The 14703-nt window shown below is 36.2% G+C and overlaps 2 protein-coding genes across 2 annotated transcripts in view; both read right to left on the bottom strand.

The window, feature by feature from the left end:
• LOC137394670 (matrix metalloproteinase-17-like) overlaps positions 1 to 11319 on the bottom strand; it is a 30792-nt gene extending 19473 nt beyond the window's left edge. Inside the window, exons 1-2 of the mRNA XM_068081427.1 lie at positions 11269 to 11319; positions 8239 to 8341 (exon numbers count right to left, since the gene is read on the bottom strand). Coding sequence (XP_067937528.1) covers positions 8239 to 8322 — 84 coding nt within the window. The 5' untranslated portion in view covers positions 8323 to 8341; positions 11269 to 11319. The remainder of the gene's footprint in view (positions 1 to 8238; positions 8342 to 11268) is intronic.
• Positions 11320 to 12959: 1640 nt separating this feature from the next.
• LOC137394159 (uncharacterized) overlaps positions 12960 to 14703 on the bottom strand; it is a 6067-nt gene continuing 4323 nt past the window's right edge. Inside the window, exons 3-4 of the mRNA XM_068080879.1 lie at positions 13947 to 14009; positions 12960 to 13318 (exon numbers count right to left, since the gene is read on the bottom strand). Of these exons, the coding sequence (XP_067936980.1) occupies positions 13110 to 13318; positions 13947 to 14009 (272 nt within the window). The 3' untranslated portion in view covers positions 12960 to 13109. The remainder of the gene's footprint in view (positions 13319 to 13946; positions 14010 to 14703) is intronic.

The raw sequence follows: 14703 nt of genomic DNA, 5'->3' as shown, positions 1-14703 counted from the left end.
TTGGGGGCCACCATTCAGTTGGCTTGAAGCTTACTTTCAAAAGAATAATGTCGTTACTGACAAATATTTCTCCCGTCTATCTAGTGAGCTGCCTATCAAATACTGATTAAGGGACACCAATGTCTAGAACAATGGCACTCACATATTGGTTTCTATTTTAGGCCAAAATGGCTATGATTATATTGAAGGATATTAAACCACTAGAAGTTCCCCTGTCATACAGCTCACGACCAAAGTGATATTGGAAAAGAGAAAAGGTACTGATGGTTGAGAAATGCAATATTAGCAGTCAAATGGCACTGCAGTGCAATAGAAGAACTGCAATGGTAACTGCAATGTACTGGGTGTTATTATGTATAACAAACAGCAAAAATGAAAGGGAAAGACTATGTTTATATCTCTCCCCTGCAATAGGAGAAATGCAATATTAGAAGTAAAATGGCAAGCTGCTGTGTAATATACACAGTTTGAAAGTTGGTTGTGTTGAATGTAGAATGGTTTTGACAGCGATCTGTAACCAAAGTGAAAAAATGGGTCATGATCACACAAACCATGGTTAAGTCGGGTGTGTGAGATTTAGAGTTATTTACACGAGCACAAGGAGAAAATTCTCAGTAAATTTGCACGCTTAATTACAGCAAATTTTATGGTCAATAAACTGAATGCATGTTTACCATTAGTATGAAAACATAGTTATGACTCATAACTATATAACCCAACCCTGCTCATAACATAGTTATGAACTTATGAGTGAACTGGTGTTAAAGTTTGAGAAATGAAAACCAATGCACAATTTTGTTTACATTTCAAAACGTCATAGCAACCAATATCAAGAAGCTATATTCATCTAGACTTTTGTATTTAAATGCTAAAAATTATTTTGAATTTAAAAATCTAAACAGATTTTAGTTAGTTGCCATAGAAATAGCTGTATATCTATAAGAAAATCAAGGCCTATTACTTAATTTTGCAGATATTAAGAACGGTTTGGCAGTACCGCGATATTGGGCACAGCCGTAGTATCATCAACAAAATCTTTAGAAAAATAATAACAGTAACATATTGCACACCATCGGTCACTATATACTTCGATCTTACAAATTCAAATGATTATTCTTATAATTAAATCTTATAATAATCTTATAAAATCAAATAATTATTCTTATAATTAAATATTGTAATAATCTTATAAGAATCGTTAGAAAAATATCATCGTCATTTCCTTTACTTTCACTGCTTTGGATATCAGTTGGAATACCAAAGTACTCATTATAAGTGTCAAAAATGTCGGTTAACTTTAAAATAGGCAAAAAATAAACGATTACTTTTCAGTACTTCTACGTTAATTACAGAAACCTTCGGCAATTAGACAACGCCATAGACTGGTAAAATGTGCACATTTTTCTCGTGAAATGCGCGCAACTTAATAGTTCTACTCTCTGTCGCACTGCTTTATCGGCCTTTCGTTGGCCGGTCTTAATTTTGATTAAAAAAGGCTTGTCAAGTTTTAATGGCGATTTTAGGCCAAATTAATCTGTCTAGTTATGTATTATCCAATCAGATGAGTAAGTTTTAGAATATTGTCTACACTTTTCAAAGACTTGGTAATATATTTAAATAGGTTTATATGTGTTTTGTATCGTTATTATACTTAAAAGACTCCAAACATAAAAGGTTAAATTTGTTGATGAGATTTCGGTACAAGGGTTTGGGTACAGCGTTGATGAATAATTTTCAGGAGTTGTGAGCGCATATGCATTTATCATAAAGCTCCCAAACACTCGCTCGGCTTGTGTTCGGTCACGTACAACTTTTATCGTATTTGCTAAGTAAATCAGACACGCTAATTCCAATTTTGTACTCAAAATAAAGATTGGTCTATTAACCTTCAAAGTCATTAAGGCTTTTTTAAAGCGTTTCAATATCCGTTTCGAAAACAACACAATCGGCATAACAAGCTCCACCCATAAATATGTGACGAAACCTAGCTTTTTCAGGAACGGAATTTAGGGATGTTTAGTCCGATTTAGAATAATAGAGATGGAGGTCTTAAAACCCATTATTATCTAAATCCAGCCTGTAAAGTAATATCAGTCTTTTATGAAAGGTATATAAACTATTTAAAATTGCTTGTAGCTTGTTACATGATGTTTAAATGGGCTGAACGCCGAGAAAAATGAGCTCAAAAAGCACTGTTTTATCACAAGTTAGCGTAGCTATTGCGCTTTTTTGAGCTCATTTTTAAATATGCAATGTTAAATTGCTTATCTACCTTTCAGAAAAGACTGAGATTATTTTTAAGGCTGAATTTAAATAACAATGGATTTTAAAACACCCATCATCTCTATTATTCTAAATCGGTCTAAACATCCCTAACTGCCATTCCTAAAAACTAGGTTATGTCACGCATTTAGGGGCAGAGCTTGTTGTGCTGATCGTGCTGTTCTCAAGACCAATATTAAAATGCTGTAAAAAATCTTTCATTACTCTGAAAGTTAGTGGACTAATCTTTATTTTGAGTACAAAATCAGAATCAATGTGTCTGATTTACCTAATTAATACGATAAAAGTTGTACGTGACAGTTACGGTTTAAATAGGTAAAGGCTGTTGTGCTAAACACTGTAAGTGTAAGCATTCTGAATATGTTGAAAAAAGCGTTAATGCTACCAACAGCAAAACCGGCGATGACTGAAGACAGACCAAACCGAAAGACCGAACCGACAGACCGAACCGACAGACAGAACCAACAGACTGAACCGACAGACTGAACCGACAGACTGAACCGTCAGACAGAACCGACAGACTGAACCGACAGACTGAATCGATAGACTGAACCGACAGACTGAACCGACAGACAGAACCGATAGACTGAACCGACAGACAGAACCGACAGACTGAACTGGCAGACTGAACTGACAGACAGAACCGACAGACTGAACTGACATACTGAACCGACAGACTGAACTGAAGACAGAACCAACAGACTGAACCAGCAAACTGAACCGACAGACCAAACCGACAGACTGAACTGACAGACTGAACTGACAGAACCGACAGACTGAACCAACAGACAGAACCGACAGACTGAACCGGCAGACTGAATTGATGGACTGAACCGACAGACTGAACCGACAGACAGAACCGACAGACTGAACCGACAGACTGAACTGGCAGACTGAACTGACAGACTGAGCTGACAGAGTGAACTGACATACTGAACCGACAGACTGAACCGACAGACTGAACCGACATACTGAACCGGCAGATTGAATCGACAGACTGAACCGACAGACAGAACCGACAGACAGAAGCGCATTGGAGACAAAACACGAGGCAATGCGAGGCTCTAGTACTACCATTAGCCTTGTGAAATGATCTGAAAAGCACACTAGCAGCATCAAACACCTGTTATCACTAGAGGTACCATATACCTGCTATCACTAGAGGTACCAGATAACTGCTATCACTAGAGGTACCAGACACCTGTTATCACTAGAGGTACCATATACCTGTTATCACTAGAGGTACCAGATAACTGCTATCACTAGAGGTACCAGACACCTGTTATCACTAGAGGTATCAGACACCTGTTATCACTAGATGTATCAGATACCGGCTATCACTAGAGGCATCAACCATCTGTTATCACTAAAGGGATCAAATACCGGCTATCACTAGAAGCATCAGACACCTGTTATCACTAGAAGCATCAAACACCTGTTATCACTAGATGGATCAGATACCTGCAACCACTAGAGGTATCAGACACCTGTTATTACTAGAGGCATCATACACCTATTATCACTAGAGGCATCACACATCTGCCATCACTAGAGGCATGAGACACCTGATAGCACTTGGGCATCAAAGACCTGTTATCTATAAAAGCATGAGACACCTGTTATCACTAGATGTATCAGATAACTGTTATCACTAAAGGTACCAGACACCTGTTATCACTAGATGTATCAGATAACTGTTATCACTAAAGGTACAAGACACCTGTTATCACTAGATGTATCAGATAACTGTTATCACTAAAGGTACCAGACACCTGTCATCACTAGATGTATCAGATAACTGTTATAACTAGATGTATCAGACATCTGTTATCATTAGAGGTATAAGATACCTGCGCAGATACCTGTGTCCATTGAAAACCCATGCACACTAACCCCCAAATCAGCGTTTAGCTGTGTGATGGGCTGCAATGATTAGCTGCCATGACATCATTGTATGATGAGTGCCCAACAAAACTGTTGCTAGCAACGATGCAATGTACTTTCGATGTACTTTCAACGTGCTGAACTTTAACATCAATGAATGCAACTGTTAGCATCTTGACTGGCTGTTTGTTGGATTTGTTGGATTTAGTTTCAACAGTTGTGAAGATCAATGTCAATATCATTCGGCAAGCATGGCGAAGAACTACACTCCACTAAGATTTATGTAAATATAACAAAAGGACTTGTGATATCAAGAACGCAAAATCGTAATTTCTATTGGTTGTTGTTTAGCAGTCACGGACAGTTATTGCTAGTAGTGTGTACACCTTATTGTTGGTAATTATGTCAAAACAGCTAATCCTTCTAGCGCAGCTAAAAGTTGATTTGAGCAATAGTGCGCACGGGCCTTAAAGGTTGACTCGCAACAAAATTCACATTACACTTATTTGATATCAAAATATTCAACATGTCTTACTCTGCTGTATTGTAGGTGCAAAATATGTGGAAATGTGATTACAAGCTCTTAAAAGCTCAAAAACGAAAAGCCACTGTAGATTGGAATCTCTTTCTCTGACGTAGTCATTACATTTGGTTATTGTTTTGTCACGCGATGTTCTCACGTGAATTGAAAGGCCAACAAAAAGCTCAATATAAAATTGCTCGTAGCACTAGTTTATGACAAACACTTCGGGTTTTACCGAAGACCCCGTATCAAATATAGATGCTTGCTACTTTACAGTTTTGTTTCGGCTTGGTATAATCGTCAAGTCGTAATCTGATCATGTGACCCAATACTTCGCAAATAATTTCTGCAGCAATTTTTGATTATCACAGGTGACCAACAGGCTCATCATGATTATCAGACAATGATATGTACTCCTTCGAGCTAAGGTTAAAAAATTAAACGAATTTTTACGGTAAGTTATAAGATATCAGTGCTAAAAGTGACAGCATTACAATGACGATAAAATAGACGCGTAAGAACAATAGACATGGTTTTATTGAATGCGTGAAGTATATTTGTGAAAATATTTTGACGAATGAGGTTGCGTGAAAGTGTAAACAAAAGCCACCTCTCACAACTACGTCCCATTTGAGCCATTTGGGAAAGCGATTCTAAGCTATGGCGGTTTTGTGATGGTGGCGATTAACTGTTCGCTTTTGAGCTTTTAGGAGTTTGTAATCAAATATCCACATATTTTGCACCTACAATACAGCAGAGTAAGACATGGTGAATCTTTTGATACCAAATAATTGTAATGTGAATTTTGTTGCAAGTCAACCTTTAACGTCAAGCATAGTGTCAACACATGTAGACTTGCAAGCAAGATCACTCAATCACTAGCGTTACACGCTACAAATTGTTGTCGTATTTTTCATCTTCATAACATGTAAATGGTTTAAAACGTCGCATCTTTAATTCTTCGAAGCGATTCAAGCCTCCATTTCAAGGAGGTATTTTTGAAAACATCGTATCAACAACAAAGTACTGCCTATGATGTAAACAGCAATATTCGTATTAGTGCACAAATCGGAGGTTGGATTTCCATGGACTTCATTGGTGACGTCCTTACAGGATCCCTACGCAGCTCTGTTTCTAACGCATGTGTTTCAAAAATATTATTTACGAAATAAAAAGTATTAGCTCCGAACTTAAAATAAAAATTTCCTACATGCTTTGAGATTGACATTTGATCTTAGACGCATTTTAGAAGTGCCAGCCCCGATATAAAATATGCGCTCCAGTGTAGCTAAAAGCGCAACAGACTATTACAATAAAGGTGGAGTTGTGCGACAATTTCTTCATGGCGTGTGAACTCGTCAGCTACGAACAATTGGGAGTTGCCCGACCACTCCTGCGTAACATTAATTTGTCCTCATTCCTACGATTAAAACTACAACTTCGAAGCTCAAAAATTCGTATTGTATAACACTAGTGAATATCTTGTCAGTGCACTTCAACCCTAAATCTAGAATTATTGCAAAATCTCAAAGGCAAGCTTACATTACAGAGCTTCTTAGTGTTTCATGCAAAGACTAAAGTTTACTGGAATATGTGGGAGGTTCTTGCTCATTGATGCTGCAACCGATGCTTGTACTGAATAAAGAATCTTAGGAGTACTTGTATAATGAATGCTGAATATTTTACCTGCCGCTGATTGTTCAGTTGAGCCCGGGAAATATGTTTTAAAATGAAGGAAATATGTTTTAAAATGAGGGAAATATGTTTTAAAATGAGGGAAATATGTTTTAAAAAAGGGCAACAAAAGAGAGTAGTTCAACTTATAACGACAAATCAGCTGCTCTAAAATATTATAACATGTTCTTATGTGCAAATTTCTTCATGAATTAAATTATTAAGAACAAGTCTCTAAAATGCACAAATTATGTTGAAAAGTCATTATAACAAGTAATTTTTATAAATGTGAAATGAAAAAGATAACAGTTTTAACTAGTATCTCCAGTGTACTTCCTTTGTAAAGTTTTTGTTGCAAGATTAATGCTAATACTAGCATTCCACAATGTCTGTTATTTTTCTTCCAATCTGCTTCAACCTTATGAGAAGGGCCGCATCTATGGCTTTATTAAAACTATTACCAACTTCACTTGTATATATGTTTATAAATACCACCTTGTCATTGTGTATTTGCAGGCGTGTGTGTGCGTGCGTGTGTGAGTGCGTGTGTGTGCGTGTGTGTGTCCATGTGTGTGTGTTTCCATGTGTGTGTGTCCTTGTGTGTGTGTCCATGTGTGTGTTCACATTTGTATGTCCGTGTGTGTGTCTATATATTCGTGTGCACACATTCGTGTGTGTCTGTGTGTCTGTGTGTGTGTCCGCAGGTGTCTATGTGTGTCTGTGTGTGTTTGTTTGTGTCAATGTGCATCAATGTGTGTGCCCGGAGGTGTGTATGTGTCTGCATGTGTGCATGTGTGAGCGTCTGCATGTGTTGGCGTCTGCATGTGTGCGCATGAGTGTCTGTGTTTTTGTCTTTGTGTCTGTGTCCGTTAATCTGAGTAAACACTGTCTGTTTTAACTTTTTTCCGTCGATTTCATCCATCTTTCACATGCATATACATTATATGTTGCATATACATTATATGTTGCCTTCCACTAGGTTGTCAATAATATTTAGTTTTAAAACGCCATCTGGCTCTCGAAAATCAGCTTCTTAGATACTGATCTGAATAGAAACTTAAAAAGGCCCCTTCGCATGCATTGATCTTAAAAAAAAGTGTTGATAGACTGTTGATAGACTGTTGTTGGGGAAAGTAGTGTAGCAATTGGCTTTGAAAATCTACACGCGTGCTGCAGGCTATCTGATTGGCTATCTGATTGGCTATCTGATTGGAAAGGAAATATATCTCAGGCAGCGCAGAGCTTAACGCTAATGCTTAATAACAGCTAATGCTTAATAACAGCGTAATTAACAATTTACTAGAAGTAAACTTTGCGAAGTTTCAAAATATTCCAAAAGTGATATAATATGGTCTGCAGCAATAGAATGACAAGTAATAAGTTTACATTCTGTAGGCACGTCTACTTAGATATTTAGCTTGGATGAGGAAACACTCAGATAATAGTAATAACAGTAATAACAGTAATAATAGTAGTAACAGTAATAACAGTAATAATAGTAGTCACAGTAATAACAGTAATAATAGTAGTAACAGTAATAACAGTAATAATAGTAGTAACAGTAATAACAGTGACAATGTAATAGTTGTAATCTGATAATGAACTCTTGAACTCTGGAACAAACATCTGGAGTGTTAAACAGTTATGTTACAGGAAAATTACCTAACGATAAATATATCTTTAGTTGTCGTAAGCCTTTTTCAAAATGAACTTTTTTTGAAGTTTTACAAGCTGTCATATAACCTTTCTAAAGAACCACGTAAGACAGGCAGATGATAGATTGAGCATTGCTTGGTCCTGCTTCTGTGGCTCACAGCTTGCAAGTTGTCACTTTTAAAGACACTGAAGTTTGCATTTTCTACCTAGAGACTCACCTCAGCTTCATAGCGATCTAGGGCCAATGCGCTCTGGCATATTATCAATCCACATAGCATTAAAGCTGACAGCAGTTTGCTCATCCTTGTTGAAGAGCGTTCCCTTGAAAGGAAATACATACTAAGTACAATTCTTTCACTATTAGTTTGACTAGCCAAACTCATATTAAATTAATGGCTATATCTCAGCATGTACGTTTCATTTCCTTACACATTAACGCGACTGGATATTGTGTGTTTAGTATGAATGCTGTTTTACATGTTGTGGCTGTCATATCATTCCATCACAAACAATACAATTCTTCATTCATAAACCTCAGTGACAGACCACAGAGGTGCTCAGATTAATATTAGTGGTTTTATAAGCGCGGGCAGCCTTTGCAATATCTCTCATGTTCAAAGAGTTTCCAATCTTGAAGGTTTCTTACAGGGTTTGGCTGTCCTTGCAAGTTTAGGGTGCTGAGTTAAAAAGACAAAACAGATATTTGCCTCTTAAAGGTTATGAGAGGTATTTAAACATATAATAAAATAAAGCTTAGTGTGTTTCCTAATTTCCTACGAATAGAGGAAATGTGATTCTGTCACCATGATGCTATCAGATTCTAATATTTTTAATCATCTAAAATCAATCAAAATATAATCAACCTGAAATCAGATTCTAATTTTAAAAGAAATGTGGTATTTTTATGCCTTGCTTTATGTCTGTACGATATAACAGAGCCTTGTTTCATGATGGTACAATATAGCCGAGTCAAATAAGTGCATGTGTATTAAAAAGACTGCCAGGACTAGCAAAATATTGGGAAGCTTTGAAATTGTTTAGCTAATTTTAAAAACCCTAAGTTCTAGATTAAGTGACAAGCTAGTACAGGTACTTTAGCTAGTCCTTTGGCATATGATTATTTCATTGAGATGCAAGGCTATTGCTATGCAAAGCTAAGATGCGAGGCATTGCTGTTAGCTGACAAAAACATCATCAAAGATGAGAGGAAATTGCTTCAAATTTTGAAGGTAAAAGTTAGCATAAGCGTAACAGAAAGTACAGACATTGCTTATTGACACACGCGCTTCAAATTTTTGTGAAGAGCAAAATTTTGCAATTTTTAGTAAGAGCAGAAGTTGAAAACGGCGAATAACTTTCTAAATATTATGTCCAAGCTTTTACATTCAGCCGAGGCTGACTCATAGCATAAACACACTTGGTGAATAAGAATCACCTATATCACCTATTCTTATACGTTAATATAACGTATAAGAAAGAAGATAATATAAATATCTGAACAAGCAATACGATGCTCATGACAATCTGAGTTAATGGACGGAGGCTAGGAAACCTGTCAAGACATGTCATATCTGTTCCTCGAATACTCTTGACAAATCAACAATCGCAGAGAAATCAAGATAGCTTTTCTATTAAACATCAGAAATGACTGAATAACATATTTAGTGCCGACACGAGTTTATAGCAAAAGCAGTCTTGAGAAGACAGAAAAGAAGACAGAAATCGGAAGCAGTATTGTTAAAATAGGATTCCCAACGTTTTTGCCTTTTTCTTGACATTGGAGAGTGTAATATTCAGCTTCGAGTTCATGCGGCAAAAGGCTGGATGAACTCATTCATCACGTTTAAAGGTTGAGCCATATTATTCTGTCATAAAAATAGTTTCAAAGAGTTTCATATATTTTTGAGCAGACTTCTTCAGATTAGTGAAAAAGAACAAAGAGAAATCTTGATTTTATTTTTTACTTTACAGGCTGGAATGTTATTAATCCCAGAGTATAAAGCTGATGCGGTGTTAACCTCTAAATATAAAACAAGAATGAACCATAGCAAGCAAGATAACATATGACAAAAAAGGATAATTTATTGTGCGTAGAAAAAACTCATCAAATTTTTACAAAGATAAGACGGCTAGTTTGGTTAGGCAAATGAAATTTCTTAATGCGTTGCAAGAACAGAAGGGAAAGATTGAAAAAGTGGTGAATGATTTTGGATGCGGGTAGATGATTGTACAAAGAGATGAAAGACTGGGGACAATGAGAAAATGGAAACAGAGGTGAAGGCATTGGGCAGAGGTAGAAGGCTGTGGACAGAAGAGGAAGACTATGGATAGAGGTGGAAGGGTGTGGACAGAAATGGAAGAGTGTGACCTCACTTACAGCCATAGATTTAACTTCACTTATAGCCATAAAAGTAACCTCAATTATAGTCATAGATGTAACCTCACTATAGTCGTAAAATTACCTCACTTATAGGCCTAGTCATAGAAGCAACTTTGAGTGACCAAACTTAGTCATAAAAATAGGCTCACTTATAATCATAGACGTAACTCTAACTACGCAAATGACTGAATGCAATTAGGTACTAGTCCAAATATTTATTGTAAAGTACATGTAGTTCCAAACATAAATTGTAGTGTAGTTTTTGATGGTTGAACTATTCATCAGTACTATGGAAAAACATTACCGAACTTCCAGCCTTTCACATAACCATTTAGATATATTGATTTAATCTAACAAATTTAGATATTTATATATGGCCTGAAAAGCGTCAACTACAAAACAACAGTGCGCTTGTATGCAGTAAACGGTAAGCCTTTAAGCAATGATATACAGCCCCCCAGTATATCAATGATATACAGGGGGGCTGTATATCATCGCTTTAATGTACCATTTTGTAAGGTTTGCAAGGATTAGTTTGAAAATAATTTTAAATTCTGATAAATGAATAAATGCAAATGCTAAGTGCAAGCAATGCAATAAATTTGAAAAATGTTGCAACATGATACACCTATGAGAGACTAAATGCTAAAATCGGTAACTGAACAGAACCCTGCCGATGGTTTGCTGCCAAGCATTTTACTTTAAAGACCTCTAAAGCGAGGCTTATTTGAGCATCATAAAGCAGTTACAAGCCGTTACTTTGGTAAACGAACTACAGCTGACAATGAACCTTTAAATTTAGCCACTGAGCCACCTGTCAACATAAATGAAATGCAAGGAAAATGTTGGTTCATACACTTTTACCTACCTGATATGTTAGACTATTCAGCAGTCAGAAAGTTCCTGAAGGTACAAGTAGAAATTACTAAGCATGTTGCTCAGCCAAGCAAAGGTCAGAGGTCAAAGGTAATAAAACAAAGAATGATGCTCCTATTGCCCGCAGCGTTGAGGTGAATCATGGCAGATCTTGGAGGGCTTATACTAGGCTCTGGCCTTTGTAAACTATTATATTGATGCTGTTTATTATACAAGTTCATTGGATTAATTACGAGCCTGTTGAGGAATAATGAAAAACAGCTTAAGGTCTGCTAGTATAGAGCTGCACAACACATTCGCCTATCACTAGCAAGTTCTACAGGCAGATCTATAATAACATAGATGGTATAATCACTTATATTTTCATGCTCATAAATGGTTAGCAACACCATGTATGCTGATGTACGGTAGTTTTATGCATCACCTTTGATGCTTGAAGTCTATAAAATAGAGCTTTAAGAAATAAAGGGGTTTCTTGTAAATGTGCCAGGGGTAAGGTATTAAAAATGAGTTACAGTTAGAGCCTTAATCTGTACTAGTGCTGAACAAGATAGGTTGCAGTTAAAGCCTTAATCTGTACTAGTGCCAAACGAAATAAGTTGCAGTTAGAATCTTATTCTGTACTAGTGCTGAACATGATAGGTTACAGTTAAAGCCTTAATCTGTGCTAGTGCTGAACAAGATAGGTTACAGCTAGATCTTCATTCTGTACTAGTGCTGAAAAATAAAGGTTGCAGCTAGAGCCTTAATCTGTATCAGTGCTGAACAAGATAAGTCGCAGTTAAAGCCTTAATCTGTACTAGTGCCGAACAAAATAGATTGCAGTTAGAGTCTTATTCTGTACTAGTGCTGAACAAGATAGGTTGCAGTTAAAGCCTTAATCTGTACTAGTGCCAAACGAAATAAGTTGCAGTTAGAATCTTATTCTGCACTAGTGCTGAACAAGATAGGTTACACCTAGAGCCTTAATCTGTACTAGTGCTGAACAAGATATGTTACAGTTAGAGCCTTATTTTGTACTAGTGCTGAACACGATATATGTTACAGTTAGGGCCTTATATTGTGCTAGGGCTGAACCAGATATATGTTACAGTTAGAGCCTTATTTTGTACTAGTGCTGAGCCAGATATATGTTACAGTTAAAGCCTTATATTGTACTAGTGCTGAACAAGATATATGTTACAGTTAGGGCCTTATATTGTGCTAGGGCTGAACCAGATATATGTTACAGTTAGAGCCTTATTTTGTACTAGTGCTGAGCCAGATATATGTTACAGTTAAAGCCTTATATTGTACTAGTGCTGAACAAGATATGTTGCAGTTAGAGCCTTACAGCTCTCAGCTTACTCACAGATCACTCACGGTTCAATTACAGATGGCGGCTTGTGCTCACATCTTGTGTACGCATAACCTATTCACCTATGAAAATGTCTCCCATTTACCTGCAGCGCATCCATCCATCTTATTAGGTAAACCCATATTGCATTGGTCCGTACAAGCAATTATGTAAGCTAAAATTTTACTGGCCCAACTTAACCAATAGAGCATTTTATACATTTCCTACAGTTTAGATTTAGTTTACATTTATAAGCCTGTTACTAGAATTCATCCCTTTCTATGACAATAATTATAAGTCAATCAAGAAAATTAAAAGTGATTTATGATCAGAGCTGGCAGTGAAAATCTCTTCGCATTTATAATTGACAACTAAATAGGTTTAAGAATTAGGAAGAACACATTAACCATAAAAGTTTGAGAAAAGCAAATGGCCAACAGAAACATCCGGAAACAAAGGTTAGTATCGACATCGGGTGAGACCATGAGACCGTTAGCTTAGCCAGCAACGGCATCCGGAGGATTGTACTGGTCACAGGGAAGGCTTGTATAAGTTTTAGCGGTTAATCCTTCCTTGCAGCAGAACGATGTGCTGAGCTCTTCCACTTTGTACGACTCAGAGCAGCCTCCCATACGAGCCATGAATTGTACATTCGCATCATCATTTGGAGTTACAATTTTCCCAACATCTGTGCAGACGTAGTCAGCTGCAAACAGTTGTCAGGTTTAAAGCATTACACAAGAATGTCTTAGTTTAATATATAATGAACCTGCTTTACAAACTACTTTCCTTTCAGAAAAGTATCTAAGAACACATATCGCTTTGATTCAAGGCACAAAACATTTTCAATTTTTGTGTGAAAAGTTATTTTTATTTGTTAAAATTTATATATTTTTAATTTGATTTTGTATGTTGAATTCCTAAAACCGTATAGCAATAATTAACAAAAATTACAACTGACCTGTGATTTTTTCAATTTGTTATTTAATATAAGGTTTATTTAGTATAAAATAGATCAAATTGTGAAATAAATTGTAAACGAGCATTGTAGCTATAATAAATTGTAAACGAGCATTGTAGCTATAATAAATTGTAAACGAGCATTGTAGCTATAATGTGAATGCAAAAGAAAAACCTTTAAATCATGAGATATCAGATTGTCTGGCATTCTCAACAGTGATAAATGACGACAGTTCTTTTGGCATTAAAACTAGAAGGAGACAGCTCCATTTAAGAGTTCACCATGAAAAGACAACCATATCACTATTAACTAGATACTGATCACTGTAAAAGTAAAAATTTAAAAAAATAAAACAACAAGCAAATTGACTCACCAACACTTTCTGGAGAGAAGTAGGTTCTTCTAGAGGTGAGGCCTTGACGGAAGTAGTGATATTCTGAAAGATAAAAGAGCTAGCCTATAAACCTTTGCATGCTGGCAGAAGTTTAAAGTATATGCCAGAAAATGCCGACAAGTGACGCGATTTTAATAAGTACAAATCTTTTGTTCTTTCTCAGCATTTCCAGAAGTTCTTATATATGCATGAAACCTTTACAGCACTTCTTATATACTCACGAAACTTTCACAGCAGTTCTTATATATGCACGCAACTTTCACAGCAGTTCTTATATATGCATGAAACTTTCACAGCAGTTATTATATATGCATGAAACTTTCACAGCAGTTCTTATATATGCATGAAACTTTCACAGAAGTTCTTATATATGCATGAAACTTTCACAGCAGTTATTATATATGCATGCAACTTTCACAACAGTTCTTATATATGCATGAAACTTTCACAGAAGTTCTTACATATGCATGAAACTTTCACAGCAGTTCTTATATATGCATGAAACCTTCACAGCAGTTCTTATGTATGCATGAAACTTTCACAGCAGTTCTTATATATGCATGAAACTTTCACAGAAGTTCTTACATATACATGAAACTTTCACAACAGCTCTTATATATGCATGAAACTTTCACAGCAGTTCTTATGTATGCATGAAACTTTCACAGCAGTTCTTATGTATGCATGCAACTTTCAGGTTGTTGATAAGCAAACAAGTATAAATTCATGTCTTCAT

The sequence above is a fragment of the Watersipora subatra genome, chromosome 4, assembly GCF_963576615.1.
Source record: "Watersipora subatra chromosome 4, tzWatSuba1.1, whole genome shotgun sequence".
NCBI lineage: Eukaryota > Metazoa > Bryozoa > Gymnolaemata > Cheilostomatida > Watersiporidae > Watersipora > Watersipora subatra.
This window is presented reverse-complemented; position numbering and strand designations above follow the sequence as displayed.